Source organism: Salvelinus sp. IW2-2015, linkage group LG20 (assembly GCF_002910315.2).
Source record: "Salvelinus sp. IW2-2015 linkage group LG20, ASM291031v2, whole genome shotgun sequence".
NCBI classification, from domain to species: Eukaryota; Metazoa; Chordata; class Actinopteri; order Salmoniformes; family Salmonidae; genus Salvelinus; species Salvelinus sp. IW2-2015.
In genome coordinates this window covers 1210103-1235253 of record NC_036860.1, presented here as the reverse complement: position 1 = coordinate 1235253, position 25151 = coordinate 1210103, and the positions used below count along the sequence as shown (strand labels likewise).

Sequence of the window (25151 nt, the reverse complement as noted above, 5' to 3'; positions counted from 1 at the left end):
TCCCCAAAGCCAACACTTCCTTTGGCCGCCTTTCCTTMCAGTTCTCTGCTGCCAATGACTGGAACGAATTGCAAAAATCACTGAAGCCCGAGACTTATATCTCCCTCACTAACTTTAAGCATCAGCTGTCAGAGCAGCTTACCGATCACTGCACCTGTACACGGCCCATCTGTAAATAGCCCACCCAACTACCTCATTCCCCAAATTATTTATTTTTGCTCTTTTGCACCCCAGTATCTCTACTTGCACATCATCATCTGCACTCCAGTGTTAATGCTAAATATCACTCCAGTGTTAATGCTAAATTGTAATTATTTCGCAACTGTGGCCTATTTATTGCCTTACCTTCCYAATCTTACTACATTTGCACAAACTGTATATAGATGTTGCTTATCCCATGTGTATCCCCCTCTGTGTGGTTGTTTTTGTCACACTGCTTTGCTTTATTTTGGCCAGGTCACAGTTGTATATGAGAACTTGTTCTCAACCTGCCTACCTGGTTAAATAAAGGTGAAATATTAAAAAATAAAAATAATTGTAGAATAATAGTGAAGACATAAAAACTAAGAAATAACACATATGGAATCATGTAGTAACCAAAAAAGGGTTAAATAAATCCAAATATATTTTATATTTGAGATTSTTCAAAGTAGCCACCTTTTGCCTTGACAGCTTTGCAAACGCTTGGTATTTTCTCAACCAGCTTCATGAGGTAGTCACCTGGAATGCATTTCAATTAACAGGTGTGCCTTCTTAAAAGTTAATTTGTGGAATTTATTTCCTTTTTAATGTGTTTGAGCCAATCAGTTTTGTTGTGACAAGGTAGGATTGGTATACAGAATATAGCCCTATTTGGTAAAAGACCAAGTCCATATTAAGGCAGGAACAGCTCAAATAAGCAAAGAAAAACAACAGTACATCATTACTCTAAGACATAAAGGTCAGTCCATGCGGAAAATTTCAAGAACTTTGAAAGTTTCTTCAAGTGCAGTCGCAAAATCTATAAAGCGCCATGATGAAACTTGCTCTCATGAGGCCCGCCACAGGAAAGGAAGACCCAGAGGTACCGCTGCTGCAGAGGATAAGTTCATTAGAGTTACCAGCCTTATAAATTGCAGCATAAATAAATGCTTTTTATATTTAACAAGGCAAGTCAGTAAATAACAAATTCTTATTTACAATGACAGCCTACAGGGGAACAGTGGGTTAACTGCCTTGTTCAGCAGCAGAACGACAGATTTTTACCTTGTCAGCTCAGGGATTCGATCCAGCAACCTTTAAGTTACTTGCCCAACACGCTAACCACTAGGCTACCTGCTGCTTCACAGAGCTCAAGTAACAGACACATCTCAACATCAACTATCCAGAGGAGACTGCGTGAATCAGGCCTTCATGGCCGAATTGCTGTGTGCAAAGAAGCCACAACTAAAGCACACCAATAAGAAGAGACTTGGGAAAAAGTTGGACATGATATAAACTGGGACAGATGAATCCTGATGCCTTTATTTCTTGGTCTGACAAGAGAACATCTAAACTATTGTTACTAAAAGCCTGATCAAAATCACCACTTAATTGGTGACATCAGTGAGGGGCAGAGAAAGCTTCAAATAGGAAGCTCACCTCGGGAAGCACACGCTAAAATCAGTGACATAGCTTTTCTGTTTTGTTGTTAAGGTTATAAAACTTTCATACATAATGTACTGTGTCAAATGTTGATGTAAATGTGAATACTATGTACTGGTGCATCAAAATACATAAAGTTGCCAAAATTATCTTTCAATTTTGTAATTGTCATTTTTGTTGTCCCGCATTACCAACCATAGTTAGCTAAAGTAGGACAGAATGGAGTAGGCTTTTCTAATGGAGGAAAGATAACCAGTTTACATTAGGGACCACCTGTATTTAGGTTAGGCTCTGGTTCTTGTAGTACTATATCCTGTTAATTATGTCTTGTAGTACTGTTATTTGAGTGAATTCAGAAAGCGGGACACGTTTTGCGTTTTCATCTTCTGTAACCTCTTCAGACATCTATACAACATATTGGACCAACATGATACATTTCTGAAATCCTCAAATGTTTCCTAATCACACAAAATTGAATCGCTGTTGAAGTACAATTAGGACTATAATGGTGTCATAGTCAACCAAATGCGAACTGAAAATATGGTCATGCCTCCTGTGAATATGAAATCAACCGTAGTGTTATGTGATTAGGAAACAGCTGGAGGATTTAAAAAATGTATCATGTGTTGGGCTAATAAGTTGGATAGATGTCGAAAGAGGTTACAGAAGATGGAAATGCAAAGTGTCCCACTTTTTCCGAATTCACCCTAAATGGTCCTCATATATCATTGGAAGTCAAGCATGAGACATGCAGTTAAAAACAGAAGTGTTCAACATTACATTTATTTAATTGTTATTCACATGCGGCTGTAGGCTACACATGTAGGATCTTAATTTGAGCCAGTTCGCTACAGCAGGAAAATAATCCTGCAGCAACAGGAAATTTAAATGATATGTCGGACTATAATAAATTATAATAAATTGACATTTTTGTAGGGGTTGATACATTTTTCGTTAGGGCAAATCTAGTCTGATATTTTAAATTGGAAATGACAAACTTTAGAAGCCTTTTTAAACCTTGAATACACTACAAGTTTGCATTTCCTGTAACAGTTTGCATATTCTCAGTAACAGAAGATTGAGCAAATGAAGATCCTACATCTGTACACAGGGACAGACAAATATTGATAGAGTTATGAATCACTAAATGTGGTGATGTCCTGGATACCAGGTCAATACTAGTGAGAAACAGAAACAAGGCACAAGTGTATCATCAAAGTTAACATGGCACATCGTTAGTCAAAGACACATGACATGAACAGTATTAATCCAAAGCAGTTTGGATAGTTTTACACCCCTCTACAACAAAACTCACAAGCGAAAGATAACCTAATGTTAAAGATGCAATGTCTCAAGATATTGCATAAGTAAAATGGTTAAGAAGCATTTAGTTTATTCCTCCTGGGAAAAAAATTAGAACACACACACACACACACAAACACAATACAGACCATATAACAACCAAGTCTAATCATAATGTACTTACTTTTTATAGATTAAATGTATCAATATATGGATTTAACATAATTGTAATTGCTGAATAGTTGGTTTTAATAATGGTTTAATAACAATTAGGTTTCTTTAAAAATATTTAACGAACCATTGAAAATGCAAAGAAATGTCATACCTTTACAGCTCTGTATATCAGCCAATGGGAATAAAAACCTCCTAGACTACAGGCTCATACAGCTGTATATCCTGAAACAGTTTCATCACAAGAACACCAAAAATGCAACAAGCAGCAGCCATATGTGTTTAGTTGAAGGCACATAGACCTATATGTATGGTGCTACATCTACAGGGAAGTCAGACACTGCAAGTCATAGAACTTGAGCAAGGCAATGACTATGCCAGGATGACAAGCCACAATATAACTACAGAAATATGCCACATCTACAAATAACACAGTTTGTGCTATACAGTCAGCATAGCGTATTGGCTTGTTGCAGGCTCTATCTTTCTTTGTGTTCAGCTGTTAAGGTGTAAAGCTGGACTGTCACTAAAAATCTATCAGCTAAATTTGAGATACTGTGCATGTAGCTGTAACTACTAATCTCCTTATTTGAATCCCCAGATTTTCTTCTACAATACACAAATATACAATTTTGCAAATTAATCTACATAATTGTCTAGTACAGGTAAAATATATAAGACATCACATAATTCAGTATAAAAACGAACAAATGTAGATATTTACGTTGAAGACAACTTGAAATGAAATGCCTCAATTTGACTTGCTATGACATAGGAATTCACCATTTCACAAAGTAAAATAAATGAATCCTCAAAACCTTTAAAAATGACACCATTAAATTGTCATGTTTAATCATGTCAAATGTCCACCGAAATGTTTCAAGTTTGCTTTCCAAAACGTTTCATATCATACAAGCACCAAGAAATAAAATGTTAAAAAAGTTATTAGTTTAGATGAATACAACAGGAATGGTATTAATGCTCTCTAAAACAATTAGTGTCAAGCAGTAATTTGATTAGAGTAAACTGAAAGTGAGTGTGCTTCTAGTACCACCATATGATGGTAGTCATATTCAACCACTGGAATCATGCAATGTCCGCCACTGCACCACAACCCCATCCAGAATGGACAAACAATTGCACACTCCTAAATGTACAGTTGAAGTCAGAAGTTTACATACACTTAGGTTGGAGTCATTAAAACTCGYTTTTCAACCACTCCACAAATTTCTTGTTAATAAACTATAGGTTTTGGCAAGACGGTTAGGACATCTACTTTGTGCATGACAAGTCATTTTTCCTACAATTGTTTACAGATTATTTCACTGTATCACAATTCCAGTGGCTCAGAAGTTTACATACACTAAGTTGACTGTGCCTTTAAACAGCTTGGAAAATTTCAGAAAATGATGTCATGGCTTTAGAAGCTTCCAATAGGCTAATTGACATAATTTGAGTCAATTGGAGGTGTACCTGTGGATGTATTTAAGGCCTACCTTCAAACTCAGTGGCTCTTTGCTTGACATCATGGGAAAATCAAAAGAAATCAGCCAAGACCTCCACAAGAAAAAGAATTGTAGACCTCCACAAGTCTGGTTCATCCTTGGGAACAATTTCCAAATGCCTGAAGGTACCATGTTCATCTGTACAAACAATAGTACGCAAGAATAAACACCATGGGACCACGCAGCCGTCATACCGCTCAGGAAGGAGACGCGTTCTGTCTCCTAGAGATGAACATACTTTGGTGCGAAAAGTGCAAATCAATCCCAGAACAACAGCAAAAGACCTTGTGAAGATGCTGGAGGAAACAGCTACAAAAGTATCTATTTCCACAGTAAAACGAGTGCTATAACGACATAACCTGAAAGGCCGTTCAGCAAGGAAGAAGCCACTGCTCCAAAACCGCCATAAAAAAGCCAGACTACAGTTTGCAACTGCACACGGGGACAAAGATCATACTTTTTGGAGAAATGGCCATAATGACCATCGTTATGTTTGGAGGAAAAAGGGGAGGCTTGCAAGCCAAAGAACACCATCCCAACCATGAAGCACGGGGTGACAGCATCATGTGTGGGGGTGCTTTGTTGCAAGAGGGACTGGTGCACTTCACAAAATAGATGGCTTCAGAGGGAGGAAAATGATGTGGATATATTGAAGCAACATCTCAAGACATCAGTCAGGAAGTTAAAGCTTGGTCGCAAATGGGTCTTCCAAATGGATAATGACCCCAAGCATACTTCCAAAGTCGTGGCAAAATGGCTTAAGTACAACAAAGACAAGGTATTGGAGTGGCACCACAAAGCTCTGACCTCAAGCTAAGAAAACTGAAAAAGCCTGTGCGAGCAAGGATGCCAACAAACTGACTCAGTTACACCAGCTCTGTCAGGAGGAATGGGCCAAAATTCACCCAACTTATTGTGGGAAGCTTGTGGAAGGCTACCCTAAATGTTTGAGTTAAACAAGTTAAACAATTTAAAAGGCAATGCTACCAAATGCTAATTGAGTGTATGTAAACTTCTGACCCACTGGGAATGTGATGAAAGAAATAAAAGCTGAAATAAATCATTCTCTCTACTATTATTCTGACATTTCACATTCTCAAATAAAGTGGTGATCCTAACTGACCTAAAACAGGGAATTTTTACTAGGATTAAATGTCAGAAATTGTGAAAAAATGTGTTTAAATGTATTTGGCCAAGGTGTATGTAAACTTCCGACTTCAACTGTATGTAAAGCAATCTAATGAAGGACTTGTTGTTTTTTTAGTTAAGTATAGTATGGTTTTAGTAAATCCTTGCAGTGACCACCACAAACAAATTTTGAATCAAAGCCAGTTATGGCATGAATCGGTGACCAAAGTAGGAGAGTGGTCTTCTACAAGGCCCAAGGGGACTGGATCATGGGGGAGGATGGGTTTGGGAGGAGACCATGGCTAAGTCCCAATGTTTCATCCTTCAGGCTAAAAAGTTGCACTTTCACACTCCCCGTCATGGATTTAAAAGCATTGGATTGGTGTAATTTTGACTGGAGGGAGTTTCCACCATGTTAAATCCATGCGAGAAAGTGAATTGGGACTCAGCCGAGAGGAACCGTTGGCCCGAGGTTAGGGGTCAAGTTGCTCATCCTCCATGTGAAGGCTGCTGGGGGGACACAGGAGGGGCTGGCTGGAGCAGTTGGTACTCTGACTCTTCAGGCTCTCTGTTGACTCTGATGACCCTGTGGACACAAGGAGCATGATCCAATTAAACAAGAGGATCTCTTACTCCGGTGAAATAAATCTAAACAGTTGCATACTTATCAATACAAACTTGCTGTCAATTTGCATGATAAACAGAGTTACAACCTGCAGCAGATTATTAACCAACTGTCCTGAATCTGACAGATTGCGAGGGATCGGTTTCTCTGAAGCAACGTGACAGAAAAACAGATAGGTGAAGACAGGACAGAGAAGTCCTACATACCACATTTATTCCTCCATACCAATAGAGCAGGCATCAGGACCTAGAGCTGGCCATAGCAAGGCCAGGTAAAGGGACAGGGCAGGGAGTAARGAAACAGAGAAGAACAAACAGCACACAGGTTAGATGCAAAGCTGGGGGACTGAAAGCCCGGGAGAATAAAGATAAAAAGAGTCAAAAGGTGTTATAAGTGCAATGAAAAATGTATGTTTACAATTGGTTTGAGCATTAAAGACATGCTCTGGTACTTTGGCAACTAGTAAGTATTTTTTTTAAACCTCCCGTTTCTGATGTGTTAATGTGTAGTTCATGCATAATCTATGAGCAGAACTAGCCAAGAAATCCCTGTTTTCTGGAAGCTGTGCAGTGCCATTTTCCCTCCATTGACCCCCACGTGGGCCAGCCTCCTAGCAATTAAAGTTTCAGCCAATGATCTTCAGCCTGCCAAGGGAGTGACAGCTAGGAACACGCACACAGTAGAGCGAGAGAGAGACATGGTGCACATATCTGTACATATGTGACATAGTACGCAATTTTCTGGGGCCACTTTTGGCTCTTGGGCGCTACTTTCAGAACTACTGGCTAAAGAATATACAAAAGAACCAGAGAATATCTTTAATATCCAGACAAACATACACAATCATGCACACGTGCACAGATATGCACGGGCCTGGGCCTTGTGTTATTATTAGCTTACCTGGCAGAGACAGGTCCCCTGGCGGGTCACTCTCTGTTTTGGTCAGGCTGCTGTGTTCACTGCTGTAGTCCTGAAGGATCTGTCTCTCTCCTCCAGAGTGCAGCCTGTCCTCTGGACCACCCACGACAGGAGGGAGAGACAAGGTCACAACATGCAACAAGACCTAAATGTCCTTACACTGGTTTGCAATGGTAATTCAAGTCATTATTTGGAGGGGTCACCTACCCAAACTTGATGTAGACTGGACCGCTAACTACGTGCATTCAGAGCATGACAGAACTCACCATCATCTGGGGAGATGGACTCCGGTACATCCTCGGCTGCAGTGGCCTCGGTGGGAGCTGGGCTGCTGGAGAGCAGTGTGTGAGGCTGGGCGTCCGACATCTCAGACAGCTTCTCCTCATCCTCCTCCTGGATGGGTGATGAGGGCGACCTCAGGGTGCTGCGGGGGTCAAACACTTACAATGAGGTGACATTGATAAACAAAAAAACACTTTTACAACCGACGTGAAGCTTTATAATAAACAGACTGCACTCTGTACTGTTGTCCTAGTATTTTTTTTCTTCTGCAGGTTGGCAAGGCTCAGCAATGTCAACTGGATGGATTGCCAAGGACATGCCATCTAATCAGTTTGTAGCACAGTGCTGGATACAGGAGAAGACCTCTAGCAGCAGCTCACCACAACATACGGACACTCTTTATTCTGACCCTGGGCCAGCTGTTACACAAACTGATGAGCAATCAATCCAGAGTCAAACCCAATGTCAACAAGCAAATCCATCCAGGGCAGTTAATCTGTCAGGGCTATTAACTCAATACTAAAACTAAATAATTCAAAATTGCATATGCTCCAAGTTAGAGACTGTTCAAATCAAATGATAATGTAATGGTGTGAAAAATTACAGTAGCAGGCAGATGGACTGTAGAGAGCAGCACTGGGACACTTTAGCCCACTTCAGTTTCTCCCCCTTCGTCCTAAAGTGTGCACTGGTTCACCCTACCTCAAAAGATTTCAAAGCTTTGGATTGGTTTAAATATTCGCTGGAGGGAGGTTCCACCATCTTCCCTTACACCTGTCCATTCTTTTTAAATCCATGAGGGGGAGTGTAGTGTACACTTCAGGGAGATGGTCCATCTCAGATGGAGGAGAAAGTGAACTGGGCTTGTTACTACCCTTGTGTCCCAGGATTACCTGTCAGGTGACTTGCTGACTTTGCCCTTCTGCAGGCCCCCGTCACCGGAGTGTTCTGGGGAGCCCAGCGGACGGCCCTCCCCGACCAGGCTCCCAGAGAAGTTAATATCATCATAGAGGGGGGCGGGGGGGATGGAGGGGGACACAGAGTGCAGGCCGTTCAGGGCCTCCAGCAGAGAGATGGGCTCAAAGCCTGGGGGAACCGAGTCTGAGCTCTGGAGAGATGCACACAGAAAGACTGCTCATATCTTCACTAGTCATTCACAGCCATTTATTAAAGGCTTTGTAATTGCATCGTGATGGAGTTGAGTTTCGTTAAATACAAGTAGAAAAAGAAACAATCCTTGACACAAATGATGCCATGTGTGTATTAACAACAAATGCCTGGGTCGTTTGCGCCGTACCGAGTGCTCATCATGGTCCATGGTCTGAGCCAGTACAGGGCTGAACGACACAGGRGACAGCGGCCCAGGCTTCTTCCTCACAGCTCTGATCTGCAGCAAGGCTCGGAAGGCTGGGGAGAGAGACAGACCAAACACTGATTACACTACACACTGTCAAATGTGACTGCATCTTCACTAAAATGTCAACTTTACAGCATTTTCCTTAAATCAGCTCAGTCCACACAGGGCATTCATCTCCACGTCCATTAGGTGTCTCTCTCGCTGAGCTCTGAAACATGGCAGCMTGGCAGGTCTATTTCCTATTAGCTAAGGCATGAAATCCCAGTTGGAAGCCTATTGGAAACAAACTAGCATCGCTCCTTACGCAGTCTGCAGATAGGACAGTTGTTGGCCTGGTAACGCAGGGTGTCAGCACAGGAGTTGCAGAGACACAGGTGTCTGCAGGGCAGGATGATGGTGTCTCGGAGGTCTGACAGACAAACAACACACTCATTGCTGTTGTCACTGTTCTCATCCTCCGACGGCTGCAGAGAACCAAAAAAACATTTGTGTGAGTGATGAACATGTACAAAGAAATAGACTAACCAACGGTCTGAAAACCTACAGCATAATGAGCCACATTTCTGGTTTACATTTCTGAAAGATTCAGGTGTGGTTACACCTCTATAATGTAAAAATGTGCTGCTTTCCAACAGCCTTTGTAAATTCATGTTAAATAAATCTACTGTATGCATCTACAAAAAGTGTTCCAGGTGAGTTCTAGAATAACAACCTTGGTCTCTTGGTTGTTTTTGTTTTCAATTCCATAGATCTCCTGCAGCAGGTAGCTCACACGATCCACCTATAACAGAGAGCACACATGGCAACAACACGTGGCCAAGGACAGAGAATGATGGGAGGAACACATTGTAGCCTTATGTCCCATAGGAGATAAAGAAGTAAGCACACATGCTAACAAATGTACGTGTTGTAAATGAACATGTTTTTGTTATTCAGGCATTTTGTATTTTGAATAATCTACTAATATAATAGAGACGACATGGATTAACTTGTGTTAACTTACAATTTGCTTCTGCTTCAGAGGCTTGACGGAGAAACTGCCATCCACATGCTTGAAAGGAAGAAATTGTGTTTACTTCACATATTTCATAATGTGTGAAAACAGAACTTCATGACATCAGACRCGGGATGCAAATTTGAGTCAAAATCAAACACTGTCCTCTTCTACTGAATCATCACAATGAGCTACTTACTCTCTCAAAGGCTGCCAGCAGCACATGTGCATGTCCCAAGCAATCTGGAAAAGGACAAACACTAATTCATAAGGGATTACTGTACTCTGTGCATACAGAATGTCTCATCTAGCACCTGCTATTGTGGTACAGCGGAGAGACAGTTGCCAACTAAGTTCGTTATTAGGTCAGCCTTGAAWTATATATGGAGCGAAGAACATTAACATCAGCGTCAACCGTTTGGACCACCTACCATCCCCTTCATCCACCACAGCTTGGATCACCATGGGGAAAACACCCCGGTCCAGCTCAAAGTTCAGCTGTAAAGATCAAATAAATGGTGACAACAGATGAGTTCATCAACTGTCAGCTGGTGACATCACTCCACAGGATTGAGTGCTGCTGCCCAGATATACTCACATCCTCCTCCTTCCAGTCGGTGAAATCGATTTTGAAAGAAGGCAGGGAGAAATGTTGGCTCACACCCCTCTTATAGTGTACAGTCTCAGAAACCAGGGCTGGGCCCTTTGGGTTGTACCTACACAGAACAGAAACAGTGATGTCAATATCTTATCAATACAAAACTATCAAAGTTAATTTAGTATACTGGAAATATAAGATGTTCTTTTTCAGATCTCTTGTTGAAAGCTCTTTCTTCGATCACAAATAATGAAAAACAGCATTAGGCCTAACTAAAATCAATTCCTGAAATGTCCCTCTTAAATTTGTCAATGGAAAATCTCAATAAAAAACATGCAAAATAAGCAGAATAACACATCCATCCACTCACATAATGACCTCAGCATAAACTATTATATTAATTCCCTCTTCAGATGACATGCGTATCCATGGAGACAGGTGGTTGCTAAGGACCCATTGTATCTCTCCCAGTCTGCTTTTTGGAGACTGGCGTGCTATGCTGTACATTGGCCATATTGGCCACTATCATAAGATGTTCTTATACAATGCGTCTTTAAAGTGAATAAATCAATTTCACTGCACATCTTCAGAAACGGATAAAAGGCATGGATTCATTTCAAATGAGAAAAGTAAAATGCTGGATTGTATTTAGTTAGATATTTGGGAGCAAGAGACAGTGGAAGAAAATATGTATTTCTAATTAGTGAATGACTTAAATAGCATATTGATGCTAAGCATAGTCTATCATGTAAATGAAAAGGTTTCTGAATCAGACTCTTACATACATTGCCATCCCATTGGTGAATTCCTCAAAAGCTTGGCAATACAGGGTGATAGCCACACGAGCATCAGCGTCAAATGTGAACTCCACACCATACAGAACCTTTGGCTTCCCTCCTTCCTCTACTGGAGCATCAGTGTCATCTTTGTACCTAGTAGTCAAGCAGATAAACAAAACAATATTAAGCTAGCTTTTTCAAGTGGCCAATTTCAAAATGACATAACTTTGAAACTGAAGCTATGATTAAGTTAACAACAACAACAACAACAACAACAAAATCGCTCATGCACCACACTTATGAAAGCATGTCAATATCAAACGAAACGTAAGCCTAAACAAGTACAGTGAATAGATGTTAACTTGTTATGGATAGGGGGCAGCAATTTCACGTTTCGATGAAAAGCGTGCCCAGAGTAAACTGCCAGCTACTCAGTCCAAGTTGCTAATATATGCATATTATTAGTACATTTGGATAGAAAACACTCTGAAGTTTCTAAAACTGTTTGAATGATGTCTGTGAGTATAACAGAACTCATATGGCAGGCAAAAACCTGAGAAAAAATCCAACCAGGAAGTGGGAAATCGGAGTTTGGTCGTTTTTCAACTCGTTCCGTATTGAAGATACAGTGGGATATGGGTCATGTTGCACTTCCTAAGGCTTCCACTAGATGTCAACAGTCTATAGAACCTTGTCTGATGCTTCTACTGTGAAGTGGGGCCGAGTGAGGGGATTGAGTCAGAGGTCTGACAGAGAGCCACGAGCTGACCATGTGCATTCACATGAGAGTTAGCTTGAGTTCCATTGCATTTCTACAGACAATGGAATTCTCTGGTTGGAACATTATTGAAGATTTATGATAAAAAACATCCTAAAGATTGATTCTATACATCGTTTGACATGTTTCTACGGACTGTAACGGAACTTTTGACTTTTCGCCTGCTCGTGCGTCATGAATTTGGATTTGTGAACTCAAGGCGTGAAAAAAAGGAGCTATTTGGACATAAATTATGAACTTTATCGAACAAATCAAACATTTATTGTGGAACTGGGATTCCTGGGAGTGCATTCTGATGAAGATCATCAAAGGTAAGTGAATATTTATAATGCTATTTCCGACTTCTGTTGACTACACATGGCGGATATCTGTTTGGCTTGTTTTGGTCTCTGAGCGCTGTACTCAGATTATTGCATGGGTTGCTTTTTCCGTAAAGTTTTTTTGAAATCTGACACAGCGGAGAAGTATATCTTTAAATCTGTRAATAACACTTGTATCTTTTATTAATGTTTATTATGAGTATTTCTGTGATTTGATGTGGCTCTGTGCAAATTCACGGGATGTTTTGGAGGCAAAGCCAAATGTAAACTGAGGTTTTTGGATACAAATATGAACTTGATCGAACAAAACATACATGTATTGTGTAACATGTTGTCCCGGGAGTGTCATCTGATGAAGAATATCAAAGGTTAGTGATTCATTTTATCAATATTTCTGCTTTTTGTGACTCCTCTCTTTGGTTGGAAAATCGCTGTATGCTTTCTGTGACTAGTTGCTGACCTAACATAATGATATGTTCTGCTTTCACCAAAAAGCCTTTTTGAAATCGGACACTGTGGTTGGATTAACGAGAATTTTATCTTTAAAATGGTGTCTAATACTTGTATGTTTGAGAAAATTGATTTATGAGATTTCTGTTGATTTAATTTGGCGCCCTGCAATTTCATTGGCTGTTGGCGAACCAGTCCTAGACAGGTTAAGCTAAGCTCAATCAGCCAGGATTCTTGACCCTAAATCACTTGAAAATTAAAACCACTAAGAAAAATAAATGAGGAAAGGTTTGAAGACTACTTGCTGTAGAATATGATGGTGTTTTTCCTCACCTGACAAGCGCAGGGATCCTTTCTGATATTGACCAGACTTCTCAGGTCTTCACAGGGCCGGGGTCACGTACGGAAACTAAGCAAAGGTGAGACACGACAACTAGTCTAAGAAAAGAACAGCCCAATGCAGATAAACTTCAAATGCTTTAGCCTAAYCAATAGCMTRGGGGATGTGAATCAAGGMCTACTCCTGAACTTCCACTTCAACTAATATGCTGWAYATGTTACTTATCTGTCAGCAGCTTGCAAGATGAAAAACTTAACATAGCTAAGAACCTTTGCCATTGTATAGCGAACTTGTTTGTCCTTACTTGTACAGGCCTATTTCCAAGGAAGTTCAGATCCATGTTYTCTCCAAATAGGTAACCCTCTGGATGGGGRGTGTCAAATTTCTCCCCTCCCATGAAAAAATGGCTGGCAAAGTAATTCCCTTAAAAGAAAATAGAAGTATGTGACTAGATTAGAACCAGGATAAAATCAGGATGGAAGGCCTATCTTTAATCAGGACAAGATCAGGGCACCGATGCACAACTCTGCCCCATCAAATAAACATCTCACCACGACTGAATATCATACAATTAACCATTAATAGCGTTCACATGTAACGTTAGGCCTATAATGTTGGGAGCTGATGATATCAGTTTAGCTAACGTTAGCTATAACTCGAGTTTTAGCGTTTCAATCCAAATTAATAGCTATATTTACCCGATTTCGGTGGAAATCTGTAYGCAGAATTCGCCTGGATATCAATATCCTCAACGCCAGCGATTCTCCGGCTAAGAATCGACCCCATCTTTCCTTGTTGTTGCTAGCTAGCTAATTAGCTACAGAATTAGCTAACTACTAACGTTACTAGCCACTACGCTAGTGTATTTATCGTCCAAGGGACCGTTTTGTAACAAGTTTTAGACTTTCTTCGGTATTACACAGCCACTTATATATCCAATTGTGTACCTGTCAAGAATAACGATAGAACCAAGGATAACTGGATGTCCGCTAAAGAAAATAAACACAAGTTTCAAGCCAAAAAGCCTTCTGATGTGTGATACATCAAACTACATGGTGTTAGGGACTTGTAGTTCTTTCTGTCACCGACCTACTGATCGCCACTCCCCATCGCTCTGATTTGCGCTCTCGTGCTGCCGATCAAAGGACATTGAACATAGTTCATACAGTAAATATTTGGGTTTTCATTGCGGACTGTGCTGTCTCCATGGTCGATGAGAGGAAAGGCTAGTGCAAGGGAGAATAACCCCAAGGACTGAGCACCAACCCAAGGGAAAAGGTTTAGAATAGTCCGCTTCTGCAAATATGGATGATCTAAAGCACCAAGTTATGATAAATCAGTTCGTCCTGACTGCTGGATGCGCAGCAGACCAAGCGAAACAGCTTCTACAAGCGGCACATTGGCAGTTCGAGGTATGGGAACCTTTTCTTGACAATGGTCTGAGTTTGGTGCATGGAAGATAGATCAGTTACAGAGATTAGTCTGTGTCTGTTTCTCGGAGTCATTAATTAAATACATCTAATTAATACAGTAATGCCAATAATTTGTAAAATAATCTGGTTATCTTTACAACACCCCAGTAGGGTAATGCTATTATGCAATGAAAATGTAGCTAACTATGGTATTCAGCAGCCTAATGGCACAATGTAACATTTTCACAGGAGATAGTATAATATCGATTTAGGTTGTATCTGTCTGCAATAGGCTAATGCACACTGGACTGGTGCTTACTGACACATATATTTTATTTTTCAATAGACTGCATTAAGTGCCTTTTTTCAAGAAACCAATATTCCATACAGTCACCATCATCAAATGGTAAGTAGAGAAAACCTACAGTATTATTGATAACAATGAATGATTGATGTATTATTATTATTATTACATTGTGATGATGAGGATGATTATTGCAACATCTATGATTATATTTATATTCATGCACTTCTCGTCCGTGTCCGCCATGTTGCACCGAAACACAAGCCTGACAAAAATAAACACACATTGGCCACGTTGTTCATAGTGCCTTGTCGTGTACTGTAGCATATTACTTACTGTGTTATTTCACATGAACGGTGACGTGATAGGCTGCTATGTTTCTAATACTCATAGTCGTCAAATGAAGTCATGTGAGTTATGGATGATCTGTACTGCTACTATTCTTTTTCTTGAATTGAAGCCTTGAAAATGTGTCTTGTGGATGGTTCCAGCAAAAGTGAACATTGTTTTAGTAATAAAAAAAAAAGGTTATAAAATAAAATGATTTAAGTGCTACAGCACTTATGATACTGTACATACTATACAAAACATACATACACTGTCTTTTAATTCAAAATKATTACTGAAACTTAATGGCAGTGTTAAAATCTTGACACATGTATAACAGGACATTAGCAGTCTAATCGAGACCATTTGTCATATAGATTGTCCATTTGGCCTATAGATTTCCTCCTTTCGAAACAACATCTGGCTTCATGAGCAATAAGATATCAGCTTATTTGGGTCTAGAACCTTACCTCTCATAACCTACCACTGGCTCTGCCATTTCCCAGTGATCTCATTCTCATTCTGCTTCTATTTTCATTTTCAAACTGATGAAAATAAACAGGATGTGGGCAGACATTAGATGAGATAAGAAGCAGTGACATTGGCAATACATCTGGCGTGGTCTGTTTACATTAGGGGGTTGGCTGTCAGGCGTGGCATAAGGTTAAGTTGAGCCCCTTTCATTGACAAATGGTTGTCAGGTTAACTACGGTGCAGTATGTGCCCACTGTGTCCTTAAACAGACCAGTGCAGAAAGGCCAAGCGTAGGAGAGGCCCAAYGCACATGTAACATGATGTGGAGACATTTCAAGCTGGGGAGTGAGGTTACGAAACTAACTCTGTTACACCCAAGGCTATTAAAAGTAATGTTTTTGAAAGTGCTGTAGGTTATTGTTGCTGTTGTCAGTAAGGGTTGTATTGCTATGAAGATCACTCTGACTTTGGTTTAAAATGACACTTCTGTCACTTGAACAAGTTGACATGACAAACCAGCATCTGTATATTAATCTATCCCTGGCTGTATAACAACAACAAGGGACTGTGTTTGGTTAATTATTGACTCACTCTATGGTTGCTCATTGACCTGTTTGTGTTGGAGGTTGGTGAGATTGATTTGTTGATACAGAAAACAGTAATGTAAGCTGTGTATCACGTGACACGTGCTGTTTGAATTTCCTTTCTTTCGTCTCGTTGGACAGTTGACCACATACATGAAGGCAGACAATGTGTAGGGTGACTGAGTTAGTGAAACAGCTCTGAAACAGGTGCAGCCTCACTAAAGACAGATTACCCATGATGCCCTCAACAATTGTATCTTGTAGATCACACAATGGAGGTCAGTGTTGAAACTCAAGGTGCTTGTGGGATGTTACATCCACAGATGATTACGTCCCTCATGATTGAAATGCACATAGGGGTTTTAACTAAAGCAGGCTAATAAGGCATAGGCTGGTGGCAATATTGTGGACGTGTGGCGTATCACAATGTCCCAGTCAATGTTTAGGATGMCAGGAGGTCTGTGGCAGTCATGAATCGAGTCAGTTAAAGTCTTCATAACATCGTCCAAAAGAAACAGCTTTTGTAAACTGTTCTACTACCGTTGTTATTACTATTTGGGATGCTATTAGACGTTTAGTGTCTACATTTAGATGTGCTCTGATGCGGGATATCATTTTGAAAGGAGAATGTGTCTGTTTACAAGCCCTTTGAACAATGACAGAGTAGACTGCCTGTTGTACAATAGCACATTGTGTTTAATATGGACAATGCTGGTTGGCAGGATGCAGGGCTTTAGTACAGGGTACAGTTTGCCATTGTTTATTCTGAGGCACAAATATGGCAAACTGACAATAAACAATAGGAAAAGGGATGAGAAAGACCACACTCTCTAAAACAAGCTCTCATGTACTGTTTCCCTGGCTGCAGCTGCTATTACAGGATCCATCCCTATCAAACAGGACTGTTTCTATAGCAACTTTGCAGCTCCAGATGAGAAAATGCACGGTCGGTCTCCTGTGTGTTTATGTGTACAGAGCCAGCTGATCTGACTGAGCAGCTGCCACACACTGAGGCCCACACCCTGTGTCCACATAGCCAACCCCTTCAACACCCTTCTCCCTATGCCTGTGTGGAAACTCCCAGACAGGCCAGGCTGTCTTGTTATTGTGATCAAATAACGGAAGGCCTTTGTATTATACGTGTTTTTCAGCTGTACAGTTTTAACCGTTTTGTAAACCGATACAGTACAACAACAAAAAGTTCAAAATCATATCTTAGGTCATGGTTTTGTTGCCGCCATGTGTGTCAATTGACAGGAAGTCTGTTATGATCACTTAAAATGTATTGCTGCAATTTATTGCAGTGTTATTGACTGAAGCAAATGTAGGCTACCAGTGATCTGCAAAATGCTAAAGGACATTTCTGAAGCAGCCAGCCTTATGCTAGTATGGCTGCTGCTGACCTGTTTTTTGTACAAAGACATGCTTGTCCTGAACTGAGCAATGCACACTAGCTTCACTGTGCATCATAAATGATTACGTTGAATAAAGGCATGTCTCGTTCCTATTGAAGCAGGTCAACGCTAATGCCTGTGGGAAATCCAATGTTCGTTCATTCATTCACTCATTCATTCTTACTGCACCATAGAAACCTTAGAAATCCATGTGGGTGGGATACTCCACTAATGTTCTTATCAAGTAATAAGGATTTCTTTATTAGCCTGTGGTGATCTTTTTCTTCTTGTACATATTTCAGCTCTCATTAACAAAATGTAGTTAAATTGTCTGACAATCCTCCTAAAGAAATATGTTTACCGCAGTCCAAACTTATTCTGAAGGCAAGCATGTGCCTTGGAGGGAGGGTATCTGTTTCCTCTAGTTCCACTACAAATCACATGACTGTTTGAGATATTGCATAATCTATTATGTGGTGGATATCCTGTCCACACAATGAGAAAACAGACAGTCTGGAAGCCTTCAGATGTTTGGGGTGAATCCTAACACTGGTTGCTTTGACCTTTTACGTCCTGGAAGGTACGATTCCTTTGGACCCTCTTAGGTTCTTACTCATGGGATGGTGTTTGTTTTGGCTGACTAGTCCAGTGTTTGGCAGTCACAGAGCAGTCTCCTAGGGCCTGCTCTCTGTAGTGTCAGCTGAGAGGGCAGACTCAGGGCAGGATGTAGAATTTGGTGGAAAGACAAAGGGTCAGTCTGAGGAAGTTGGGCTTCGAAGGGAAAATATTTTTCCTTTTTCGCTTCCACAACTATTATGATGTAGGCACTTCTAAGGACCAGTTGAGGGAGGACATAAGTGTCAAGATGGTAAATGAAACCAAGCATGTCAATTAGAACTGGAGACAATGCGCCAGTAATTACAAAAGTCTGTAGTGAAATATGCAATCAGAAATGCTTACAGATCGATGTTCTCTTAGTAATGGTTCTCTCCTTTCTCCACAGATGCACACTCCAGCCAACACACCAGCAACACCTCCCAACTTCCCAGATGCCCTGGCCATGTTCTCCCGCCTCAAGGCCTCAGAGAGCTTCAACGGCAGCAGTCCCATAGCCTCCATGGCGACCTCTCCTCCTCAGGTCAACTGGGCCATGGGCCCTTCTGCTCCAGGTCAGACCCAGCAGGGCCTGTGGACTTCTGGGCAGCTGCCCTCTCAGGTGCCTCCCCCTGGGTGGCCCCAAGCCGTCACTCAGCAGGACTCCAGTGAACAGGCCAGCGTCACCATGGAGGCAGAGAGATGAGAGCACTGCAGGGGCCTCGCGATAACAAGAGGAACCAATATCGGGCAGTCCTCTTTGACAAAATGAGAAATGAATTGGCTGCAAGGGAAAGCAGAAAACCAAGCGATGTTGTGGACATGCACTGAGGACAGAAAGGAGGAATTATGAGCATACAGCTGATGAACATTCACATGACCCCACATTGTAAAATCTGCAGACTATTTTAGTTAGGCATATGTTTCATTTTTTTTCATTGATCTGAAACCAGAGACAAAGATGGACTTGTATGACTAGTGCCGAAGACGGATCTTCTTGTTGTACACACCGATGTGTATGACAGTGTCATCATCTTTCCTTTGTCTTTCTGGAGTGGTGTCAATGGACTGGATGCCTTATATACTGGGGGTGCACTGCATAAATAACATCATTCTTCTTTATTTTTTTAACCAGTGTAAGTGTGTGAATATCATGTGTTCTACTATTCTAATGTGCTTAGAAACCAACTTGGATCTGTTTTTCAAACATTGGGTAATGACTTTGACTGTCCCACTCACACAATCAAGGAACACCAGCTATCCAACTATGTTTAATAAGCAACTTTACGAACTGCTCCTCTTTATATACAGTGTTTCTGTCTGCATTGAATGCTAAAGGATGTTATACTTCAATCATGGTTCAGTGTTTTTTGTATGATTTTGTTTTCAGCCACTAGTGTTCAGAGGAAAAGTGAGATAAATGTTTCTGTCAGAGTGAGACATCTTGCTTGATATTTCAGCTGTGCACCATCTCTAAGTAGCAGACAGATAGTTTTTGATACAGCGTTGTCGTTGCTTAAGATGGAAATCAGCATATTAGGGGAAAATAATAAAGAGGGAAAATATATTTGAAAAAATATAGATTTAAAAAAGAAAAATAATAAGAAAAAAACAGCATATCTGGTGATGCTGTCTCAGGAACTCTCGGCTCAAAAATGTTTCATCTAGGCACCTGATCATCTTTTTTATTTTGTACAATGGAATGAATATTGCAATTGAAAGGAACTGATAAATTYAGGGAAGGCCCCATCCAAACGTTTTCTATTCTACGATCTGTTAATCTGATAATCACACTCTAGTTTTGCTTTGCACATCGGTTAATCTGAACACGCCTGTTCCTCGACGTTTTCCATGAGACAGCTACCACAACAATTTTGTGGATTACCAGACAATTAACTTAATTATTTTGTGTTTCTGAATAAATATTGTATGTATTACACTGCATTAGATCTTGAAGTCTGACTATGTATCAAATGGACATGGGACTCTAATGGAACTATAACCCACAACATCCTGTGTTCTTTTAGTATTTTCCAGATGGCAGATTATTTCTCAGTGGATGTTGAGTCCAGTGAGTTGGTATGACGCAATCTTCAGTCACACACATCACATCAAGGAGAGATACACTGTTTGAAAACCAGGGGAAATGTGAAATGGTCTAAACAGATGAATGTTTGGCCTTCTCTCTCTATCCTTGGATTAATGAAAAACCTCAGAGCAGAMTGAGGAGGAGATGTTGAGTCAGAGACTGTTTATCCCACACTACAAGGACAGGGACAAGCAGAGACCAAACAGTGCTATGTTATGCCCACTTCCTTGTCTATGTGGTACAGATTTGTTTTTGTATGACAAACCTTTTCACCCCACTGTACTTTCCCCCATCTGCTTAGGAAATCAGCTCTCCCCATTTGATAGACTTTGTCTTCGTTCATGTTATCCCCTGTGTATGCTATTCAACTTCTCTCTATTTTGACTTGAGTGTTTTTGTATCCTTGCAAAATCTCCACTTAACTCTTGAAGATCGTCATCAGTTCTGTGAGTGTGGTTAAATGTTCCAACAGTCATAACACATAGGGACATGGATTCAAACATTAACCAGAGCCTAGTTGGACTGTGCACCTATCAACCTCAAACAATTATTGTTCTTTTGCTCACATGGTGAACCTCCCTGTATTCTGTAGCTGGACAGGCCTTAGTCTGATACATTATACAATGTCATGCTGACATCAGACTGATCGATCTGATCTGTCTGTACTGAGTTGACAATGAAAGGTGGGTGGCCCCCGAGCAGTCCACCCATCCTCATAACTCCTCAAAACTCATGAGATTGGTGAGTTGTGTTGGTGTTTGTTTACACTGCAAATTGCTGCACTGTAAAACTGTAAGCAGGCTAGCACAAGATTTCTTCAAGTACAGTAAGCACAAGCTAGTTTGAGCCAAACTAAGACATGATGGTTTGGGTATACATACTGGAGATTTACTTTTAGCCTGAAATAGAATCGAGGAAATGATGAGAGCATGCGCCAGGGGAGATCAGCAATGTGACTTGCTTTTGCCCCAAAATGTGGAGAACACTCAGGCATTCAAACATAAACAACGGCTTCTCTCATAATGCAGAACCCCCTCCTGTTCTTTCTTTCTTTCTCTCCCTCTTTTTCTATTTCTACCCCACCCTCTCTATCTCTCGGTCACCCCACATAACCAGCAGTAATGAGAGGTGGGTTGTGTGTCTCTTCTGACTATGACTATCCTTGTTTCACCTCCACTTCCCTGGCAGCAGCAGTGCATAAAATACTTTTGAGGCTTCTTTAGACCCATCCTGGTGGACCCAGTCCCCCTCCCTATCCCCRTCACCTCGCTGGCTGTGTGTGTTTCTGTGTTTGCAGGGCGTGACATGAATACCAGGCAGCTGCCAGGTTGGCCAGGATGATAGTGGAGCTGCCAGGAACACAAGACGAGATGGAGGAGCAGAGCTACATGGCTGAAATTCCTACAATACACTGCCCCACTCTCTGCTACTCCGTACTGCTCATATTCCAACCCACCACATCCATGACCATCAGGCTGACTTCATAGTTCTTTACATGGATTTCATGCAATGTTTATGAAGCTTATGCATTGTAGGTGTGTTCAAGACATAACACAATAGAAGTGCTCCAGCTATTGTACTGATGGGAAATGGTTCAAATATACAGAAATTACACACTCCATCTCCAGAACATTGTGGGTTAGCCTATACAATAACAAGATAGCTATTGTTTATGTGAGAGTCATTGTTTGGATATGCTGTCACAGTATGCAATCTCAGATAAGACATGTTTCTGGACAACTTGTGAGAAGCTGACGTGATTGCTGAGATAAAAACCTACTCGAGAGTGAGCCTGGAGTGAACCCTCAAAAGCAGAAAGTGGGTGAAAGGTGATGGGGACAAAGTGGACACAGCAGCACATGATAGAAGAAAGGGTAGAGGGAGGTAGAGATTACAGCAACGAGGAGGAAGAAAAGAGCTATGTTTATCACGCGTAAGCCCCTCTGTTACTATGGCATTAACATGTCGCATTTAGTCTACTGCATAAAGGGAATGATCATATTGACACACACACACACACACACACACACACACACACACACACCATGAGCATCTATCGTTTCTGCTGTGGGACTGCTGATTACATCTCACATTTGCTCGTGCAAATGGGAGGAATAGGACTGTTCAACTCTCAACGGATGGGGAGAAGACACTTTTCTTTCCACCATGACTCCCACCCTCTCCCTCCCTCTGTCCCTTCCTCTCTCTCTCTCTGTCTCTTGCTCTCCCTCCCTCTCCCCTTCCCCCAGCTCATTGTTACATAAGAGCACTGCAGTGTGCCCCGTCTCTCATCACACAGACTGATCTGGGAACAGAAACGTAGTGTTCCAGTGAAACGAAACAGACACAGGAACACAGGTAGAGAGAAATGTCCTTTCATAACGCTCTGGTGGGACAGACAACACTCCCTTTCATTCATTCCATTCATGCATGTGACTGACCCCTCACCCCCTTGTCTGCTGAAACAATCTCACTCTGAACACCAGTCATGCTTTAGTGTAGTAGTTGTAGTAATTGTAGCACCGGCATGTGGGTTTGGGAGATTCCGGACAGGGAGGGTACTTTACAGCTGGTTTTGCTGGTTCAACATGTTACAGCCTCTTCTTATTAGTACTAAAACATGAATTAGTAGCCTACTGTAGTCTATGTAACAAGTTATTTCTGGACAGTGTGTCAATATGTATCCTACTTCAAAACCAGACATAGTAACAACCTTCTTAATATAGCAACATCAAATCTATCTGGCAATAAACACATGGAAACTGCGATCAAGTTCACCAGTCACAGGGAGTGTGATAGAAAAGGAGAGATTGGGTTGGTTGGCCTCTAAACTTGGCTCAGACTATGGGATGTAAAACTTGCCAGAGAACAAGGGAGTGTCTACTCTGCCAACAGCAGTACTTTGTTGTTATAACGTGTGTGCCTGGAACTTCACTATTGTTTAAGTTTGAATGCATGGGAAAACCTACAGTAGGCCTAATGACTAAATTGCAATGTGAAACAAAAACATACAGAATGCTCTAAAAACAAATATCCCATTAGAGATAAAACAGCATAAAATTGGCCATATTATCTGCACCTAAGATGCGGGGGAAATAGTTGCATTTGAGTGCAGTGGTAGACTAAATGTGTCTTCTGACTATAGTTATGCATTGTGCACAGTGCTCTCTAGTGGACATTTTAGGCATGGAGCCATTGCTTCGCAACACCATACAAATTCAGGCTATATAAATAATTGCAAACCTCCATTGAGACACCCATTTCAACCGCTTTCTTTCTTTTGTTTATGTCTGTGTATTGAAGTGAATGTTTTTGTTGTTTAGCATGATGTATATCATTATTGCATCTTCAACAGAGGGCGGAATTAAGTTAAGTTTATTCTCTCTCAGGAAACAGTGGGAGTCTGGGAAATCCTAGGGCCAACGGCAACAATAGCGTAATCCTCTCTTTACATAGCGGGTTACTGTTTTTTCTAATTTGTTCCTTTTACATGCACAAGTCTCCAATGAATGTTTTTTAAACAGAGATCCAAGCTTTAAAAGAACATGGCACTGTTCTGGTACAGGGTTGTGGGCTCAGCTGCTCTCAACTGTCTACTGAGTATTCTAACAGTAGCTGTCTGAGAAAGACTGTGAGAGGCCATCTGGGGTAGTGAAACAGAGTGCTCTGAGCCAGAGAGAAGAGTCAGTGGATAGTCTGCTTCAGAGTTGCACTGTATCAGGAGGTTTTCTTTGGCTTGCACCCACCCACTACTTCCTCTCATGCTGTGCAAGGAAAGGGAGCTAGTGGTTCATAACTCTCTGTTCTGTAGGACTGAAAATATGCCTACATCTCCCAAAGAACAGGAAGGACATCTCTGACTCGCTTATTAGCACACTTATTATTGAAGCAAATGGAACATTATAAGAAAGATATGAGGCTACATATCACTTTTTCAGTTCTGTACAAACAACAATTATCATGTTACATTCAATGACAGTGAAGGTCTCGGGGTAATCAATAATAAAGAAAGATCAAGATGGCTTTCAGAGTATTAGATGTTTTATTGACAAAGACAAGCAGAGACATACATGCCAGGGCCCCTGGGAGAAAACTCTAGAACAGGTCTCAAGTAAATTTTCTCAAAGCCTTAATTTCTTGTTCATCTCTGTTTATACCTGGTTTTGCGTCGTAATGTGCCTTGCAATAATTGGTTACAGTAATCAAATTCAACATATCACATCAGCTTGAGTGTAGAGTTTCAATAAACCGGTAGGTAGACCATATTTGGCTAAGCTTCCAGGTGACGAGCTTAATCATCACATCAATGTTGTTGACATGAGACCACAGATACAAGCAGCTTGTTAGCGGCTGGAGTGGACAACAGGGCAGGGCATTCTCTCTTGGCCTTGGGAGGAAACCCTCCCTATGTTAGACTCAATGGCTTCTGACAAATATTTCATTCGTTTCAGAAACAACCTGCAGGATGACCTCATATTCTATGATAACAGACAGAACAAGTATTTTGTTTTCGAAGGCCCATTGAACTTCACTGCCCACTTGAGCTTACAAACAAAACACACGAGGCATATTAATATATGTTAAGAAAGACAAATCATTGTGGTTCCAGTGGCGATTTTAGCATTTAAATCTTGTTGGGGCAAAAAAATGAATAATAAGTGGGATGCCAGCAAAGCCACAACACAACACTAAGCAATACATTAATTGCACTATAACGGTGACAAACGGTGCCCACAAACTGTTAGGGCCTACATAAAGCTGTCCCAACAGCAGTGCCAACAGCTTACCACTGCTACACCTGGC

The 25151-nt window shown here is 41.0% G+C and overlaps 2 protein-coding genes across 2 annotated transcripts in view; one reads left to right on the top strand and one right to left on the bottom strand.

Annotated features, from left to right (window-relative positions):
- Positions 1 to 6201: 6201 nt before the first annotated feature.
- On the bottom strand, positions 6202 to 14200 carry LOC112081359 (probable E3 ubiquitin-protein ligase MGRN1). Its single transcript, XM_070433717.1, has 15 exons — positions 13869 to 14200; positions 13475 to 13593; positions 13222 to 13239; positions 11289 to 11470; positions 10504 to 10621; positions 10337 to 10403; positions 10105 to 10148; positions 9915 to 9962; positions 9624 to 9692; positions 9216 to 9375; positions 8852 to 8961; positions 8448 to 8662; positions 7539 to 7696; positions 7255 to 7365; positions 6202 to 6315 (listed from the first exon to the last, which is right to left on the bottom strand). Exons 1-15 carry the CDS (start codon positions 13954 to 13956, stop codon positions 6203 to 6205), a joined length of 1620 nt encoding a protein of 539 aa, XP_070289818.1. The 5' UTR covers positions 13957 to 14200; the 3' UTR covers position 6202.
- A 97-nt stretch (positions 14201 to 14297) lies between these two features.
- The window catches only part of LOC111980544 (uncharacterized), a 33704-nt gene continuing 22850 nt past the window's right edge, over positions 14298 to 25151 (top strand). The window contains exons 1-3 of the mRNA XM_070433716.1: positions 14298 to 14582; positions 14929 to 14988; positions 18669 to 18961. Coding sequence (XP_070289817.1) covers positions 14475 to 14582; positions 14929 to 14988; positions 18669 to 18961 — 461 coding nt within the window. The 5' untranslated portion in view covers positions 14298 to 14474. The remainder of the gene's footprint in view (positions 14583 to 14928; positions 14989 to 18668; positions 18962 to 25151) is intronic.